At 42.1% G+C, this 19,698-nt stretch overlaps 1 protein-coding gene across 1 annotated transcript in view; it reads right to left on the bottom strand.

The window, feature by feature from the left end:
• The window catches only part of psd2 (pleckstrin and Sec7 domain containing 2), a 41,421-nt gene extending 22,276 nt beyond the window's left edge, over positions 1 to 19,145 (bottom strand). Inside the window, exons 1-3 of the mRNA XM_066648855.1 lie at positions 19,036 to 19,145; positions 4,957 to 5,516; positions 2,844 to 3,551 (exon numbers count right to left, since the gene is read on the bottom strand). Coding sequence (XP_066504952.1) covers positions 2,844 to 3,551; positions 4,957 to 5,429 — 1,181 coding nt within the window. The 5' untranslated portion in view covers positions 5,430 to 5,516; positions 19,036 to 19,145. The remainder of the gene's footprint in view (positions 1 to 2,843; positions 3,552 to 4,956; positions 5,517 to 19,035) is intronic.
• Between the last annotated feature and the right edge of the window lie 553 nt (positions 19,146 to 19,698).

The following is a 19,698-nucleotide window of genomic DNA, read 5'->3' as shown; positions in this document are numbered from 1 at the left end:
ATCATAAGAGACATGGCTGAGAGTTCAGTAAGGGTCTTGTGTGCTCAACTCAGCAATATGTAAATAATCTATTGGGGGATACTTTATGCTATAGTTTTTCAGGACCATGATGTAGTTGGCTTCATTTAAGGATCTGTATGAAACTTCTCTGAGAAATGCTCCCAAGTATCTGTGCATTTGCTAGCGAACACCACATGCTTGTAAACGAAAGAAACTGCAGAGCAGAGGTGGACAGCCTTAGGCCCAGAGGACCACAACATTTCACACTTTAATGTCTTCCCTTTCCAACACAGCTGATACATCTCACAAAGGGCTGAATGAGTTGAATCATGTGTTTTAGAGCAATGGAGAGCTATGAACTGTGCAGCGTTACAATCACCAAAGACAGGAAGCTATCCCCCCTGCAGTTTATCCACCATATAGCCCCCATGCTGCGCTAATGCATCAAAAGTCTGCTAATGAGAAGCACATGTGGCCATTGTAGTGTTACGGGCCTCTAATGGACCACCGGCTAATGATGTTAGCCACTAGCCCAGAGAAAGGCATTTTAATTAATAGCATTTTTCATGCCTCCACTGCACAGGTGATGTATCCAACAATGCTACATTGCTAATGTATCCTTAGCTGACCACAGTCAATGACAGCTGAACAAATGACATCCAGTGGAGTAATGAAGTAATGAAGGGTAATATACTGATGAGGCTAGCAGCACTTTGGGCTCAACAATGTGAGTGAAATCTGGAGAAAAGCTCCCGCCGTGTAAGAGGAAAGCCAAAGGCAATGATGTCACTCTCCTAAAACAATGCTTCATTCAGCCACACTGGGGGGCAGGAAGCTGCTAGTCATTTAAAAGTGGAGGAGAAAAAAAATCACAACATCTGCTGCTTTGCATTCCAGACGGACAGAGAGAGAGCAAGAGAGGGAGAGAGAGGGAGAGAGAGGGAGAAAGAGAGAGAGAGAGAGAGAGAGAGAGAGAGAGAGAGAGGAAGGGGAAGAGAAAAACGGATACTCACATTAGAAAGGCAGAGATTGAGACAGAGAACAGAGGAAGGGGAGACCCCATTGAGAAAACCAAGACAGATGTTGGACAAAAAATCTTTCTGAGACAGAGACATCTATTAAAGACCAAGGCCCTGTCCACCTCTGTCCCTAAGCAATGGAATACTTTCCGTACGGATATTGGCTCTGAGTCAAAATCAGGCAGTCTAAAGACAGCAGTAACCTACATCCCAGGCTCTGCAGCCCCAACACAGCAGGAGAGAACATTAAGCTCAAATGTTGATGTACAAAATGTGCTTTTGAAGTTAAATATCTACCATATGCTCCAGCTTTCAATTCGTCTACAAAGCTGTAAAGTCTTAATATCTTAATAGGTTTATATCTGCATATTTCCACACAAGTACCTTGCTAAAAAGCAACAAAATGCTGTAAATTGGACAGAATAAGCAACCATAATAGAACCTGAGCTCTGTGTGCCACCTGCTGGCCAAATTGGTCAAAAGTCAGCATTGGTGACACTGCTGGTACAAAAGCCATGTCTAATATTCTGTCTAGTGGCCTACCCACGGGACGGTTTAAATTGTGCCTTTATGAAGAACATATGATCCACGTTTGCATAGTACTGTATATGTTCAAGAGAGTTTTTTTATATTCATTTTTGATAGATTAGTTCTTTATATAAATTATTTAACAACACTATTGTATTTGTTTCATCATAAAAAGTCAGCTATCCATATAGCTAAAAGCTGTCAAGTATTGTTAACCATCTAACAATCACTATCATTAGAAATATCAGGTTTATTTAGATGATGAACATATAGGCATCAGTTCTGGTTCATCATCAGGTTCAGGCTGAGGTCAAACATATGTTGGAGTGCTCTAAATCAGATTGTGTCAAGCCTGAACATAAACTCCCTGGGCTCAATTTAACATCAGACCAAGATATCAGAGTCAATTAAAATTTGAATCAGAAATGCTGAAATGTGTGTGATGTTGCACAGGTTTTGCAGAGATCACAGTGGTCATAGGGTTCCATACAAGGACAAACAGGAAGAGTAATGTTCTAAATTGTGTCAACCTAAATTGCTGCTATACTCCTTCTTCTTTCAAAACTCTCAGATATTTGTACTGACTTAACAGGTGTAGTGTCCATTACAGATAGGGACACACTTCTCCAAATGTATTTTTGGTTCTCTTCTTAACGTGCAAACTAAGTTAAGAGGAAAGACTTGCAAAGAGGAATCTCGAAACAGGATTCGTCTCACTGCCCAGGTGTCCTAATTTACTCAGCACTGCAGAAAATGCACTATGTAATTGTGGAGGAGGGTAGGAAACCATCCCCCTCCTCACAGACTTCAGTACAATGAATATGAATTCCAGTGGGGCGGGTCTTACCTAGATCTAGTTCCTTTAAATCCAGATCTTGGATCCAGGTCCCAGCCTGGGATTTTAAAATGGCTGGCTGGTATTACAGAATAGCTGCAACTGTTAATGCACCTGACTAGCCAGACATAGCATCATATTGGCTGGCAATTGTAAAACCCCAGATGGGAAGACCTCTGATCTGGATTATAGAAACAGAATAACATGAAGCAGTTGCTAAAATACACAAAACAGACTAAGCCTCTGAAATAAGAATCTGCAACGTCTTTGTGGTCTCTCAGCTGCTTAAACCAAAAGTATGCCTTTGATGGGAGCCATGAGAAATTCAGTGAAGTCACTAATATTTACCATAAAACAGGGTCTGGTCTGGCACTACATATGTGAACTACAATGTGTATATTGTAAGAGTAGAGCACAGTCTACCTGAATTGAAACGAAGGGTCGCCTTGCATCACTCTTACCTTACAGAGCTGGGGAAGATCCCTGGCCTCTCGCCATTGCCTGACAGCTCATTGTGAAATCCATTGGGAATGCACCATTGTGCTGGCTGGCTCAGGACATTTTCAGACCTGCTGCCCGGAATGGAGGTTCGGAGGGGGCTTCCAGAGCCTGCTTCGTTCCTTCCGTAGTCCAGCTCCCCTTCCCCCTCTCCCTCCTGGGTCTCAGCTCCCTCCTGCACAGTCTCCAGTTCCAGCTCTGGAGGCTCAGGTCCCACCAGTGCCCTCTGCTGGATGAGGGGCGTGAGGGGGGCCTCGAAACTCACGCAGCTGTCCGTCTCGTCCGTGAGCGAGAGCACGTCCAGTGAATCCAAGCTGCTGTAGCAGGTGCCCCCTCGCAGCAACTCCGACTCCACAATGCGTTCAAAGGTGGAGCTGAAGCCGTCCTGGCTCTCCTTGGTCCTATCCCGCTCTTCCTCCCCACCGTCCTCTTCTTCCTCCTCGTCCTCAATAGTCGTGGATCCTCCGGCTTTTTCAACAATGCGCTCGAAGGCTGAACTGAAGCTGTCCTGGTTCTGTGCCTCCTCTTCCTCCTCTACTTCTGCATCTGCTTCTTCCACCGAGAGCTCAAATGTGGAGCTGAATGTGTCCAGGTTCCCCTGAGCCGGCTCTTCGTCACAGCCTTCGTCTTCCTCCTGCCCTTCGCTGTCCTCACCAGTGCCGTTTTGTACCCTGTGTGCACATGCACCCTGATTAGTGCATCCACTAACAGCAGAATCCACAGTGCCTCCCTAACAACCACACAATACATGAAACCTGCACACACTACTTTACAGCTTTATGCAAACAGTAGAGCAGGTGGCTAGTGCAGTAGAGCTGGATGGTGTATTCATAACTCTTCTAACTATAGCTGTGCGACTGTCACACTCATGCATCAAGACTGGAGCAGCAGAATCCCAGCAGAGCAGCGCTTCATCCAGGACAGCTCCCCTGCCACTCAGCCCCAAAATATCTCCCTCCTTTTTGCTGTTACAGCCCACCTCTGACAATGCTGCACTGCCTTTACTGAAGCACACAGATACCCCACAACTACTGTCCCCTCCGAGGAACCCTGAAATATTCCCCACAGCACATTCCTGCTCTTGCTGTTCAATATAAATATGCATAAATGGAAATATACACAGTAATATACACTGAAGAATCATTGAATTAGGAACACAGACCTTGCATCTTCACTCATTATCCATTTTATCAGCTCCACTGACCATACAGCAGCACTTCAGTCAGTAGTCCACCTGTTCCTCTACATACTATCTTACCCTAATTTCACCCTGCTCTTCAATGATCAGGACCCCCACAGAACAGGTCATTATTTGGGAGGTGGATCATACCCAGCGTTGCAGCGACACTGACGTGGTGTTGTGTGTTAGTGTGTCTTGGGGTCCACCAACCAAATGGTCCACCAACCAAAAGTTTCCAGCCAACAGCGTCCATTGACGAAGGACCAGAATACAACCAACGCAAACTGCGCAGCAACAAATAAGCTATTGTGTTTGACATCTATAAGGTGGACCAACAAGACTGGTGTGTCTAACAGAGTTGACAGTCAGTGGATACAGTGTTTAAATCCTCGAGCAGCACTGCTGTGCCTGATCCACTCGTACCAGCCGAACACACACTAAAACGCCACCAGCACGTCCATGTCACTGCAGAGCTGAGAATGAGTCACACCATTGGGGGTCCTGGCCATTAAAAACAGGGTGAAATGGGGCTAAAATGTATGCAGAGAAACAGGTGGACTGCAGTCTGTAATTGTAGATCTACAAAATGCTCCTGCATGGTCAGTGGAACTGATAAAATGGATAATGAGCGTAGATACAAAGTCAAATCCAGTGATCCTTCTGTATATCCTACTGGGTTCTTTCTCAGATTAAAGAAAGCATAACGCATTAGTGCATACCATTTCTTGAAAAAGGCTCTGGAGAAACATGCTTTTGACAGGACTGACCTTCAAATGATCTCTTTCCCTCTCTCTTACTCTCTCTGAACAATTTTGATTTGTATGATTTAGATTTATTTTGTAGGCTAATCCTAATCTGTTCTTCGGGAGGCTGATTCAAATCATTAGATTACTGACCTCACAGTGTGCAGTGGCTCTGCTGAATCCTCTGCGGCTTGGTCCAGTGGAGGTGGGGAGATGTCATGATCTCCATATTCAGAGCTGGGGGCATTGACCCTGTCTCCATTGCTCTGGTCAATCTCTGCCTGCGAAGAGCAGCTTCCGTTGTCTCCGTTCTTTATAGAGTTGACCTTGATCTGTCTGTCATCTTTGGTGCTCGCCACTTCCTCCTGCCCGTTAGTCAGCACATCCCCGTTTTGTTCTTCTTCTGGCCTTGCTTCTTCTGAAACGACCTCTGTTTCTCCTTCATCAACATTTGCCTGTGCTTCTGCTCCACAGTCTGAATCATTCATGCTCTTAGTGTCATTCTCCACCTTCTCCTGCTTCACATCTCCAGTCTCAGGGCTGTCTGCCTCCACTTGGGACTCTGCAGGTGTGTCTGGAGGTGAGGTTTGTGCATGGAGGGGGTCACCCTGCCCCTCCTGGCTCATGGCGGCCTCTTCAGTCAGAGTGAGTGGGCAGTCCAGGGTCACAAGGTCAGAAAACAGCACCAGGTTTAAGGGTTAAAGATTACAGCTCTGTGGGGAGAGACATGAAATGTATTAGATAAAAGTAAAGGTGAGTGATTATACATGTAAAGCTTCTTCTGTGCACCATTAACATGTAGTGACCTTGCATTTTCCTCTATGGTAAATACCTGTAATCCTCTTCCTATATAGCTGTCCTCCTGCAGAGCTATACTCTAACCTTGCTGTTAGAGTGCATTACCACTAACTACAGACTAGAACTGATGTGATCAGCATCTGAAGGGGGCACAGTGTCTATGGGGTAAGTATTTAAACAAAGCAGCAGAGGATTTTGCCAAACAAAAACCAACATGTTGTGTGATAATTGTTTTTTCTATTAATCTTTTCTATATGATTTCAATATCTTTGGGTTCTGAAACCTCTAAAGAGTCAATGTCCGGGGGTTACCACTGATGAAAAACAAGAATTTTTTTTAATAGCCCAAGTTTCCCATTGACAATACCTTTGAAAAAAAAAGTGAAGAAGTAAAATTCATGAGGTTGAGATTAACTGAAATAGACTACAGCATTCAATTAAAACAATTGAAATTGAAAGGTTTTGTTTTGGCAGTCACAATATACGTTTTAAATTATGTATATAACTAAAAGCTTGAGAAGCACTGCTTTGTCTGTTCCATTGGACCAGCACAACACACACTAACACATCACCTCCATGTTAATGTCACTGCAGCGCTGAAAAGAATCATACCTGCTCTGTGATGGCCCTGTGGGGGTCCTGATCATTAAAGAGCAGAGTAAAATGGGGATAAGAAAGTATACAGAGAAATGTTTGGACCATTGTCTTTAATTGTAGAAATACAAAATGCTGCTATATGTTCAATGGAGCAGATTAAATGGGCAATGAGTGTAGATATAAAGTAGGTGTTCTTAATCCGATGATCGTTCAGTGTTTACCACAGTGAATGAAAAATTATGAATTCTCTTAGCACTTCAAAATTGAATGAGAATTACAGCAGACTTGGGAGTGAGTAAATGCAGGTGGGATACAAGATCAAAGCACTGAAATACACAATAGGTGAAGTAATGCTTGAATGCCGTTGGAAGCAGAACTGTGGCAGGATTAAACTCTGCGACTTGGCTCTGGTCTCTGATATAAGTCCTGCAGCTTTCCAGCACTTTGCTGCTGTACGAAGCTGAGTTCGCACATTTCTGACACCTTATGTCTTACACGGTTAATCAGTTTGGACAATATCAGGATCACTGTTTCACAAATATATCACAATATCATGATATTAGATCATGTTTTTTTACGTCTGCTTTATTAAACTTATTAAACTATCTTTAAAAACTAAACCCTAAACCTAACCTTTCCTGAGCCCAAAGCTTCCATGCTAAGTGTCAGGGGGAAAATTCATATAAATAAAAGGCATAGCTTTCTAACTTTTTTAGTAACAGTGGCAGCTGAGATTCCTAAACAGTTTGTGACTGCTGGTATTTATTAGCAACACTGCTGGTCTGTCTAATTGGGCACCTCAATGTTTGTCACAGTTGAAGGAGGATGAGGAGGTGAACGTACACGCAAGGAAGATTTATTTAAACCAAACCAAGGCAAACACAACAAACTAACAGGAGCAGGGAGGCAAGAAAACAAACTAGAACTCAGAGGAACAAAACTAGGACAGGAACATAACTGTGAACTGGTGGTAATGTGAAAGAAAACAGACAAAGAAACACATCTACACACACAAGAACCAACAAGGGAACACTGAAACAAAGGGATTATATATACACAGACCACTGACAAGGAACACCTGGGGACAATAACGAGAGGGCAGGACTACCAAGGAGACTCTGATGAGAGGGCGGAGCTAAGGTGGGACTAGGGCGGAGAAAGGAAGAATAAACAGAGCCATGTGCTAAATGAGCACATGGCTAGAAAAACAAACACAGGATGTGACAATGTTATCACAGGAATTAAATGCTGCTAGGAATAAAAACTAAGTGACTGGGGACCTGGGACATATCTGTGTCTATGACTGTTCTAAAGAATTAGCTGTACGCTGTCAAGAGGTTGATAGCATGTGGTGGAAGACGCTGCTGCCCTCCTCACGTTAGTCTTCAATTCTCAGCTCATATAGGTTAACTACACTACAGCATTAAGACTCCATTTAGAAGATTTCTAATGCTAAACAGCCCACCTCTGTAACATGATAAAAATGCTAAGTCACAGAAGAGACTGGGTGCCAAAGCCATAAATGTAAAAATGCTACAAAATACCCATTCTTATGTTGTATTTTACTTTGCGGCAAGCTAATGTGAATGCAGGGCTGGAACGTCTAAATGCTGACTCAATGCATTTTGTTAAAAATTATATTTTAACATAATGACGTTCTCATGTGGCCCTCTGGTGGTTTGGCAGCCATTAATAACAGGAAACCACCCCTAAAGACCATTACAACAACACTGTATGTGATACCAATACTTATATACTATTATTGACAGTACAATTGTCAGCATTAAAGTGTGGTAATTTATGCACAAATGTGTATGCATTTTGATGAGGAAGAGACACATGAAACAATGAGATCAAATCTATTTCATAAGAAAGAGATTAAAACACAATGTGATATAAATGACATAGCATGTGAAAGATGATGTAATCCCTCTCAATGTCTGGAGAAGAGAGAGGAAATCTCTCCACTCCTCTCCTCTCGTCTCTTCTCCAGCAGCTTGCTGGGTCGGTAGAGAAGCTACAGCTTTCTTCTCCAGCTCTGACGCACATGCTGCAGTTTAAGAATATCTAAAGCCTAGGGTGTAATTCAATCAAACAGCCATAAAACTGCAGCTCCCTCTCAGTCCGAGCCCTATGTGGAAACGTCCATTGTATTAACCAGGAAATGAAATCTGTTTAGTGTTACCTCTCTGTTGGCACATGTTTGGCATGATAGAGCTTATAGGACAGTTTGATTGAATCAAGCCTATGGTGCTTGAGGTGTGTCCCCCAGTGTGTAAGCAGAGTGGCCAGGTGTCTGTGTGCTATTGTACCCTTTGACCTTCAGGAATCTAGATTATGACTTAAGCAGTCTCTCTCTCTGTAAGACAGAGTGCTTTCATATGACATTTAAGGACCACTGTGAGAGGTCTCTCTCTCTCTCTCACACACACACACACACACACACATGAAAAAAAAACATAACTTCATAAATTAAGTGTGTCCAAACTTGTTTTTCACAAGTGGAAATGCTGAATCATCAAAATACCTGAGGGGATACAATTAATTACATAAAAACACAAATTGAAATACTAATACATTATGAATGTTTACTACAGTTTAGGACAATAATAACTCTGCTGTGTGCTAAAAAGTACTGTTTCTTTAAACCATTAAAGACATAGTTCACAATTGTGTAAAATTGAGAAGATGCTTCCTCACCATTTGCTGCTCTCCAGAAGAAAAACAAACTGGCTCGGTCCGTTATACTAGTCTCTCTCTGTCTCTCTCTCTCTCTCTCTCTCTCTCTCTCTCTCTCTCTCTCTCTCTCTCTCTCTCTCTCTCTCTCTCTCCCCATGGCAAGGGCATCTACAGTTATTAGACAATGGACAGAACTCAAAACATTGAAAACCACAAACCGAAATGAGGAAATGTCTCCAAACTCGGGAGACGACTAACTGTCCAAAAGTGCTAAAAAATAAACAGCTCGAGTTACAAATGAATTTCTGTGGTAATTCAAACAGTGATCTTACAGACAAGTTCAAATTTCAGCCACGTACAAACAACAGTCATTATTTTTCTTCAAACACACTGTTCCACCTTAAAAGATGCAGAGCTTAAAGCTGTATTCCCTTTAAAGTCATTCTCATTAACACACACAAGCATTATACAATATAAAATGTATTAATCTGGCAGCTCTAGCCAGAAAATAAAACCTCCTAGTTTAGTTAGCTGTGTTGCACATGGTCAATATACAGTGACAGACACCATTAGGTAAAAAGAAATTGCAGCATATTGCAGGCCTAAGGGCCGGCTCTAATGCATTCTAAAAGAAAAGCTGAAGGCAAATCAAAATCTGTCTGTGGACCAGATTTGCCCAGGGGTCAGACTTTGGAAATGTGATATAAGCGAAGAAAAAGCCTCCTTAACTGTAATGTACAGTATTGTGTAAGGTCACAGATTACTCATCGTGTACTTAATTTCCAGTTAAATCATTCATTAAGTAGGTTACTCTTAAGAGTGTCAAGAAAAAAAGCAAAAAAGGTACTCAAAACCATTTTGTGAAGTATAATTTAAATATACAGTAGCAGTCAAATGTTTTAACTCAAGGAAGGCTTCCTTTGTTTTGGTCCATTTTCCACATATTTTGAATGCAAAGTACCAGTCAAAAGTTTGGATAATTTTTCTTAGATTTTTATTATATTCTATATTTTATAAGAATATGGAAGACATTAAAATTATGAAGGAACATATATGGAATTATGTAGTAAACAAAAAGTGTTAAACAAACCAGAATATGTTTTATTATTTAGATTCTTCAAAGTAGCCCCCTTTTGCGTTGCACACTCTGTGCATTCTATCAGTCGGCTTCATGAGGTTGTCACCTGGGATGGTTTTCAGTGAACAGCTGTGGCCTCGTCAAGAGTTAATTTGTAGAACTGTGTTTGAGACCATAACTTGGGTTATAACTTGGGTAACTTGTGCAGAGGCTGGTACACAGTTGTATACAGTGAATAGCCCTATTCCACCTATGACTAATGAGAAGAAGTGTCCAAACTTTTGACTGGTCCTGTAATATCTGTTTTTATTGTATCCACCCTTTGCCTTTATTACAGTTTCCATTCAGTCTGGTAAATGCAGAATGCAGTTTTTAAAAAAAAAATGTCTTTGAAGTTGGAGGTTGTATGTCTTTCATGTGGACAGCAGTCTAAGCAATGTCCCTTTCATTGAGAGATCAGCAGTTCTTTCTCTGGAGATGCATCAGACACCTGAGGCTGGGATATCCAAGAGAGCACTTTTCAGCATCATTCAGACCCACCGCATTCAGCTGTCTCACGGTGGAGGTGCTGGCTGCCTCCTGCTGAAGCTCTGGGGGGGTCTACCAGATCTTCAATGATTGTTAGGAGTTCCGCTTCCTCTGTATCATTGAACCATTTTTTAAAATCCAATTTTGGAATCTTTTGCTTTTTTTTTTTTACATATATTTCCACTGACTTTCCAGAACCATATGTGAGTGAATAATCTTATAAATAATAGCCTCAGAACTATCTTCTGCAAAAGTCTTTGAGTGGAAGTAAATGCAATGTAAAACCGATTTGAGTGGAAATTAATGAAGGGTGGTCTCTGAACTTAAACTAATGTGCAATAATATAACTATAATTTAATCCATTAATCCAAGGCTTCTGAACGGTTACTACTGGTCCATAAGAAATGTTCATATGATTTAACAAGGATAGCTGCAATTTTCAAATGGCGTAAAAGATAAAAACTGATTTGCTTTGAGGTTATGATACGACACTCACACACATGCAGGCCAATTTTCTGCAGAAAGGCGGGCTGTTATTTGGAGCATTACTAAGGGTCCCAGTGCTGGGCGGCTGACAGATGTTCCTAAACAGAGAACCCAGAATCTGCACCACAGACCAGCCTCCCAATCACCGCTGCTAACTAGCCTCCATGGAAGAGGGGAATAGAAATAAAGAGATTGAAATATATTACAGGCAGAATACATGAGAGAGAGAGAGAGAGAGAGAGAGAGAGAGAGAGAGAAAGAGAGAGAGAGCGCGAGAGAGAGAAAGCGTGGCAGACACTCAGTGTAAGAGAGAAGAAAGGCTGCCAAAAATAGAGATATAATATAATAAAGGGATCATATATTATTGTGCAACATGAAGAGATGAATAGGGAGAATCTGACAGAGAGAAAAACAGACAGACACAGAAAAAGAGAGAGTCATAAATAAAGGGGAAGAATTATTATTCTGGCACAGCACATGAAAGAGGGATGAAGATAAAGTTATGTGTAACAATCTGCAAGTGAGGAATGACAGCACGTTTTAAATGGCTTCGTTTCATCAGGAAGAACATAAGGAGAAAACTGAAGTGCAACCATAAACACTGCACTCTCTATCTCTCTGTGTGTGTGTGTGTGTGTGTGTGTGTGTGTGAATTCCAGTGCTGTCAGCAGAACAGAGCACGCTTAAGGAATGATCAATTTTCCTTAATTACTTTAAGTCAACTTGCCACAGAGATTCTCTGTACTGTAAAAATACCAGCAAACACTCACACACAAGTTTGTTTTCATGCATCCTGGGGAAATATCATAGAGCTCCATTCATTTTGTGGAGACTTATTCTTACCTTACACTACTAGCCTAACCCTGACAGTTATCTAACCATGACCCTAATCCAGCCCTAACCTTTACCATAGCCTGTGATCACAACCTTATTGAAAACAGGTATGCACACACACACACACACACACACACACACTAGTGAGTTATAAACACACCAACACAGAACCTTGTAAATGCACTCAGTCCTAAACACTTTACATCCAACATAATAAGAAACATCCAGTATCATTTAATGAGGCTATTTATCCACAGCCTTCATTTCACATTTTAATTTTACTGCAGAAATGTGTTATAACTTTCAAGAGCCCATATCAGAAGACGTAAAGCTTGTTTGCCATTTAATATTATACAGGATGACTTTTAGGTGAGATATGTTTCAAAAACCTATATCTATTCACTCCTCTTCATAACATCTAACATGTTATGAATCCATTGTTTTTATTTTTTAATTCTCCAGCATTTTAGCCTCAATAACTTGAACATGTTAAAACAAGTTTTTTTCATTTTTTAAACAAACTTCATAAAGGAATGATAAGGAATATATTATAGCCAAAGTGTAGAGAATACGGGCCTTTTGAATTATACAATGGCAGACAATCTTGACCTTGTGAAGAAATCCATAGTGTCCTCCATGCTTTTAGAATTTAGCTTTTTTTTTTATATGATCATCATGCTTGTTGACTTTTAGCTCAGCAATTATCATCATACTTCCATTGTCAGCTAAAAAGGGCCCTATACTGGACACACTCAAATTCAATATGTTTTTCCCTCAGAGATATCTCAGTAGATAAAGTCAATAAAGCTGTCTTATGGTTAGGACTTCAGAAGCTGAACTGAAGGCTTTAGGCATCAGATCAACATCAACACCAGAAACTTACAATGGAGTCAACCAATCATGGCCTCCAATGTGTGGGACCCATTTTATGAGGAAAACACTATACTCTGCCTACTGAATGGCTTACACTTGTTCTTATGTTCTGCTTGTTCTGCTATCGGTGCTTTTCCATTGAGTGTTTGGGAGTTTGGTTAATTTACTTTCACTTGCTACCACTCTGGGACCAACATAACACCACATTTCTAAACAAGCAATAAATAGGTAGTCTACTTAGTGTAGTGTACTACACGTTTTATGTTGTCTACTCTCCAGGCTTGTGCTCTCTCTCTCTCTCTCTCTCTCTCTCTCTCTCTCTCTCTCTCTTTCTCTCTCTCTCTTCCTTGATGTCGCCCACTCACACTTTCTTCAGGCCCGACTCCTTATTGATCGTATTAAAACAAGGCGCCATTTCCTTAGGGATAGCAAAAGGGCTCTGCTATGTGGTGAATGACTAACAAGACAAACAAAGCAAGCCAGAAGTGTCCCAGAGCAATGGGGGTGGGGAGGTGGGGGGTGGTGGTGGGTGGGGGGTGGACAGACTGATACAGCAATATGAACTAGCTTAATCAGCCACTCTGAGTGAAGGATTATTCTCTGAGATAAGAGTCTGGGCTTCACCACTAGAAAAGGAAAGCATTACCACACAGCTAATTAGACCTACCAAAAGGTTTATCATCGAGAATCAGCAGAGGAAGCAGCACTCTACTTTTGGGCCGAAGATTGGTGCTTAAGAAGATGAAATATACCCCAGTCTGGCAGAAACCAGTGAAGAGGAAATGAGGCTTAAAGTAAAACACTTTAGCATTTTTCAAAGACCACAACCATGGGAATACATTATTAATGTCAATGATTTTTATGTTTACTTAAAATGTGGCTTCCTTTTCCACTGCATGGTACCTACTCGACTTGTTTCAGCTCTACACTCTGTTTGGTCCCTGGTACAGGTTGGCTCTGTGCCCCAGTTCAGACCGATCAGTAAAGGATTTTATTCCTTGTTGCACCATCCAGCTCTCACTGGAGTATTTCATTACCCAGCAATCCAAGGAATATGTGAATCTCTTCATAAACACAGAACAATACGTTGAGCTGCAATTGTGGGTCTGATAAAAACAAATGTGATCACTACTGTAGCTTGGAGTTTTTACAAATATCTAGTTTGTGCTGGATGTCTGCATTTCCTTGTGACTAACAATTCTCTTTGAATGATTATTTAATGATAATTTGGAGTATCATGGTTAATTCCTAAAAACAAACTTGTAGGGAAAGAAATGTAGGCCGTTGAACCATTTGAAAATGTATAACAAATAAGCAGTTCTCAAAAATCCCTATGTTCTCTATGAGCAGATGGATATAAATGAGTGGCTTTTCACTCTGTATCTGCATGGACAATATGGACATTAAATAGTTAATTGTGAAACTTGTTTTAATACAACCAATTATTTTATTCAGTTTTCAATGATATGTGGCCTTTAATACTGGCAAGCACTGTCCAGCGAGGCGTCTGAATTTGATGAGACATGGTATTCTTACAGGTCAGCTCCACACACACACACACACACCTCTCCCTCTCTCCCTCCCTCCTTCGACATCTCTGACACACACTGCATGTAGTCAGGTCTCGTTTTTGACCCACTAACCCTTTTCAAACTTAAGACAATGCAGGCAGCCCCCCCACCCCCCAAACCCCCCCCACACACACACACGCGCATTAACACCCACACGCACACAAAGGTGTATTAGCACATATTAGGTACAATCACCTTTCAATCTGCACTCTATAGTCCTTACATGCACAAACAGCTCAGTGCATGGTTCACAAACAGAGCAGTGACTAATGGACAGTTGAAACAGCACTGAGAGCGGGTTAAACTGAGGCAGGGGCTTTTTTCTCTCTTTTTTTCTTCCACTTGTGACATATCAGCAGACTAGCAGGCGAGTGTGAAGCAGCCAGCCGTGTTAAATCACCCCGTTCTGTCACTTCCACTGCTTTCAAGGTCAAACGTCGTGTTGGATCGTCGTTGTATCACTTACAACGTCTTCACTTAAATCATTCTCTAGGATAAATCTTATTAAAGCTCATCCTCTACAGCTGCTCTACTATCGGTAGAGTCACCCTGCACGAGAGAGATGAGGAGAGGGAGGGGGGTGGTGTCTCATGTCTGGTCTGGCGCTGCTCTGTCTGTGAGTCTGACGCCTTTATTCCGACTAAATTAAGTGTCGCGCACATGGCCTAGCTTAGCACACGCACGGCTCCCATTGAGAATGAATTGCCAACCAACCCTTAAGCAGTGGGCGCTTTCTGAGCACCTCACCTGAAGCTCTAACAACACAGAGCTGTTCAAATGTATCCAGCCATCCCTTCTAGTCAGTCAATTTATGCTCTACCTTGTCTGTGGTGTGTTACTGTCTTTCTTATGACATTGACCCACTGTGACCCTGACCAGGATGAAGCGATTATGGGAAATGGATGAATAAATGAACCACACTATGTGTCCAATTGTTTGTAGATACCCCCCCCCCTCCTCCACTCATTAATGAATTCAGCTTATCTAAGCAAAGCAGCGTGTATACTCTGTATAGCAAAGCATGAAAGAAATAAAATGATTTGAGCAGCCACACATGAGCCAAAGTTCACCGTGCTCGATACCAAGTGTAGACCAGATGGGTATCAAACCCCCAGCTATGTGCTGAGGAGCATCATTCTCTGGAGTGATGGAGTGCCATTCAATAGCTTTTGTTTTCATGCTTGAATACAATCAGATTCTCACAGAGATGTTCCAATGCCTAGCAGAAAGTCTTCCCAGAAAAATAGAGACTTTTACTTCAGCAAAAGTGGACATATTCTCTATTGCTACCCTTCATTTCAAAAGAAATATTGGATGAAAAAAATGAGAAAATGTTGAAAAATAGAGTGTGATGCAGTGCAGCTTTGCTTGCCTCAGTCTCATTAGATTGTGCTGCTTTATACTCCATGAGAATGATTTTCATTTCACTTCTCATTCATCTCAGTCAGCTGCTGTGTGTAGGGCACTGTGGCAGCAGCAATGAGGTGACGCTCAGAGAAAGTGATAAAAAGCTTCTCAACTTTAGGTAGATGAGAATTGAGTTTTGTCAGGCTGTAGCCAAAAGGATTCTCCCCCTGAGGATAATTACTGCCACATCTACCAGTTAGATACATTTCCAACATGACCATCAGATTGTCACTGGACAGTTCAACATGCTTGCAGGAGAACACCAACTGCCCAGATCTGTTATGTCAGCTAACATACACAGATTGGCTAGCATTGTATGGTGCTTTTCCACTGCATGGTACCTACACTACTTGACTTTTCTCTACTTGACTCTATACACTTTTTGGTACATGGAACCTTGTTTGTTATCCGCTACCACTACCCCCTGCTCAAAACATAGCTGGGAAATATCACAAAACACTGTCACTAATTGGAACAGCAGGCTTTGGAAACCACAATGAAGGAGGTAATGTTAAGAGGTTAAAAGTTCACGTGTTGTTTTTTTTTTCTTTGGGACAGAACACAACTCCGTACATCAGTTCAGGTAGAGCAGCAGTGGGTTTTCATTCATTCTTGCATCGTCCACCAATCAAAACAAATGTTTGTACCATATATAAAAAGACCATGGCCTCCTCCTTCCTCAGACTCATACATCACTAATATACTACATTCACATTACTATAACCCCTTCATCTGTCATCATTTCACTTTTACTTCTGTTCTGTTTTCTGTTGTGTCTCCGGTGTCGACTCGAGGAGGATGGGTTCCCCGTATGAGTCTTGGTTCCTTCCAAGGTTTCTTCCTCGTGTGCTGAGGGAGTTTTTCCTTGCCACTGTTGCCCCTGGCTTGCTCACAGGAGGCTTGGACCCGGAGCTCTGTAAAGCTGCTTTGTGATGACTTTTTGTTGTGAAAAGCGCTATATAAATAAAATTTGATTTGATTTGATTTAATTTAATTTTACGAGCTGGAAGGTCTGCGTCAATCCGAGTAGAGGTAGAGTGACAAGTCTGTCTGGCCAGTCACCACTCTGCATGGTTTACACGTCACAGTTTAGTCCCTACTCTGATCACTTAGAGCCATGACCAAGCAGGTACTAAAAGAATACCTGGTTGTAGGTAGCAGGTACAAAATTTGCCTTATAAAAAAACAAAACAAAAAAAAACAAAAAACAAAAAGACAAGTAGATTAGGATAGTGTGGGTACCATGCAGTGGTAAAGCACTAGAGTAGTCTGGAGGAGAGTGTCCATTCTTCCCACTCAGAGAGACAGGACAACAGAGATTTCTTGTAATCCAGGCCAGCTGTGGAATCACCAGCGATTGAACTTATTAGGCAATTAGATATATCTTAATGCACCAGTTCTTCACATCATGTGCCACAGCCACATTTAGGCAAACACACAGAAAATAGTTTTGATGAACAATGGAGTAGATATTTACATATATTTAAGTTCACTAAATTTCATTGGAACACAGAACTAGCCTAGCCCTCTGTGCATAAAGCTACACCTTATTGTATTTTTGTCACACGCCCAGAAAGTGGACAGCACTCAGTTAGTTTCACTTTGTGGTAATGTAAATGTAACATAATAAATACTAGCTAGCATTTGCATTCTAGCCTTACCATCAGTTGGCTGACAAGCTTTGTTACTTTTCCTTTATCAAGTATTTATGCGTCCCACAATGGGAGTCTGTTCACTTTGAATTTCAACATTTGTAATCAGTGTGGATTTATTTTCTAGGCCTTTAAACCAGAAAACTCACAATGCAGCTGTAAGCTGAATAAGCACTCCTGTGACATGGGTGTGAGCCTTTATGCTACACTCAGTGTTGACATATACCGAGTTGCACATGCAAAGATTGTATATTCACAATAGAGTACATATTGCAGTCAAAATATAACACAATATATTATGTTGTATAATCTCAGTATATTATATGAGTCTTTGCTATACCTTTAAGCAGTAGATCAGTGTTTTCTGGAGCAATGTCTGCTCAAATACCATCAAAAACCTTAAGGATGAGTGGGAGTGGTGTTTGAACCCAATCCAGCATTAATATCTGGTCCACACTAATGCTCTTGGCTGCAGTCAAATCACCAAGATGATCCAGCATCCAGTATTAGGTCTTGTCAGAAAAGTAGAGGCAATTATTGCAGTAAAGGGGTGACAAAGTCCCTCTTAATAACCTGACAGAAAAAAGATTGGATAAGCTGGTGTCTACAAACATTTGGACACACGGGACCAGTTTCCTGAGCAGAGATATAGTCTGCGACTCGGTCTAATCCCAGCATATAGTGCCTGAGGCTCAGAGAATAGCAGTGGTTTGGTGGAAAATGCTGGAAGAGCAACTGTGTTTTGACTGGGAGTTTGGAGCCCACCTACAATGATGGGTTTCTGCCGCACACCTGCTTGGAGCTGCTCATCTGGGGCTTTGCCTAAAACAGCAGGCACTTTGGCATGACTGTGTATGTGTTTGTGTGTGTTTTTGTGAGAATGGAGACAGAGAAAGAAAGAGAGCGAGAGAGAAAGAGAGAGAGACAGAGAGAGAGAGAGAGAGAGAGAGAGCGCTGTGTGGAGAGGCAGGGAAATACATAGATAAGAAAATATGTATAAATTAGGCGAGAGAGAAAAAGACAGGAAAACAAAAGAGATGGAGATGCAGTGAGAGAGAGAGAGAGAGAGAGAGAGAGAGAGAGAGAGAGAGAGAGAGAGAAGATAGAGAGAGAGAGAGAGAGAAAGAGAGAGAGAGAGAGAGAGAGAGAGAGAGAGTCTCACAGACACACAGGGACACACAGGGAGCCGTTGTGTTAAGCATGGTGGAGTAAACCTCTCTGAGCCTCAGCCATGTTAGGCCGGCCTCCCCGCGCAGTAACCATGGCAACAGCATGGTTGGGGGACCCTCTGTGCTGCTGGTGCTGCTGCTTCTCTATTTTTTCCAAAATAGAGCTTGGGATCCTTTTAAAGAGCTTGCCGTCCCCCATATAAATCAGCACAGCAGTGGGAAGAAAAGAGGGTGAAAACGGTCCAGCACGACCCGGAGCCGCGCGCACGTTGCATATTGATTGCAATGTATTGATACAAGCAGTCCGAGGAATAAAAGAGAGAGAGAGAGAGAGAGAGAGAGCAAGAAAAAAACTGCCGGTACAGATACTGCTGGCTACAGCGTAGCGTGCTACTGAGATGCCAGAAGAACCAGCGCGAGAACGAATGGAAATCCCAGAATGCGATGAAATGCAGCGAAATGCTTCATGCACTGCTCGTGAAAGCAGACTGTTTTATGCAGTAGCTTCCAGCGGCTTCAGGAGGACAGGCAGGCGGAACGTGAATGCATCATTGGGCTCACCTGCAAAAGGAGCTCGCGTCCAGCGCCAAAATCGTTTCACAAACGAATCCCTTTCTCTTTATTTGCAGAAGCAGTCCACGCGCGTCCTCCCACCCGCGCGCGACCAGATCACACGCAGCAGGTCCGGCAGTCCCGACTGCCTCCGCCTGGGTGATGGGGATCTATCTGTCTCTCTCTCTCTCTCTCTCTCTCTCTCTCTCTCTCTCTCTGCGTGCGTGTGTGTGTGTGTGTGAGTGTTGGGAGGGGGGCGGCTGTCGCGCGCCTCTCCTCGCGCTGCATGAGTGTAAATGGGAGCCAGTGGCTTTTCCAGGATTTTAGACCTGGAGTGACACAGAACTAATTAGGCTGTTTGCAGGACAAAGTTGGATATTAACTAATCACATGGTGTTAAAACATAAAGAATTATAAAGCCGTTTGAATAGTTATACACTAACTAACAATTCCACCTTAAACTTGATCTTAAAGCCCCATGGGCAGCATGTGTATTTTTGTGTTTTAGCTTTTCGCTGGGAAATCCCAAGCCTGATCTACACTGCATACGCATTCATTTGCCCAATATGTCCCAATGACTATAGATCAAACATCTAACACTGTCAGCATCCATCTTTTATTGTCGATTTTTCAGTCTATTAAAGACTCCACCTAAAAGAAACATCAACAATG

The sequence above is a fragment of the Hoplias malabaricus genome, chromosome 17 (genome assembly GCF_029633855.1).
Source record: "Hoplias malabaricus isolate fHopMal1 chromosome 17, fHopMal1.hap1, whole genome shotgun sequence".
Classification (NCBI taxonomy): domain Eukaryota; kingdom Metazoa; phylum Chordata; class Actinopteri; order Characiformes; family Erythrinidae; genus Hoplias; species Hoplias malabaricus.
This window is presented reverse-complemented; position numbering and strand designations above follow the sequence as displayed.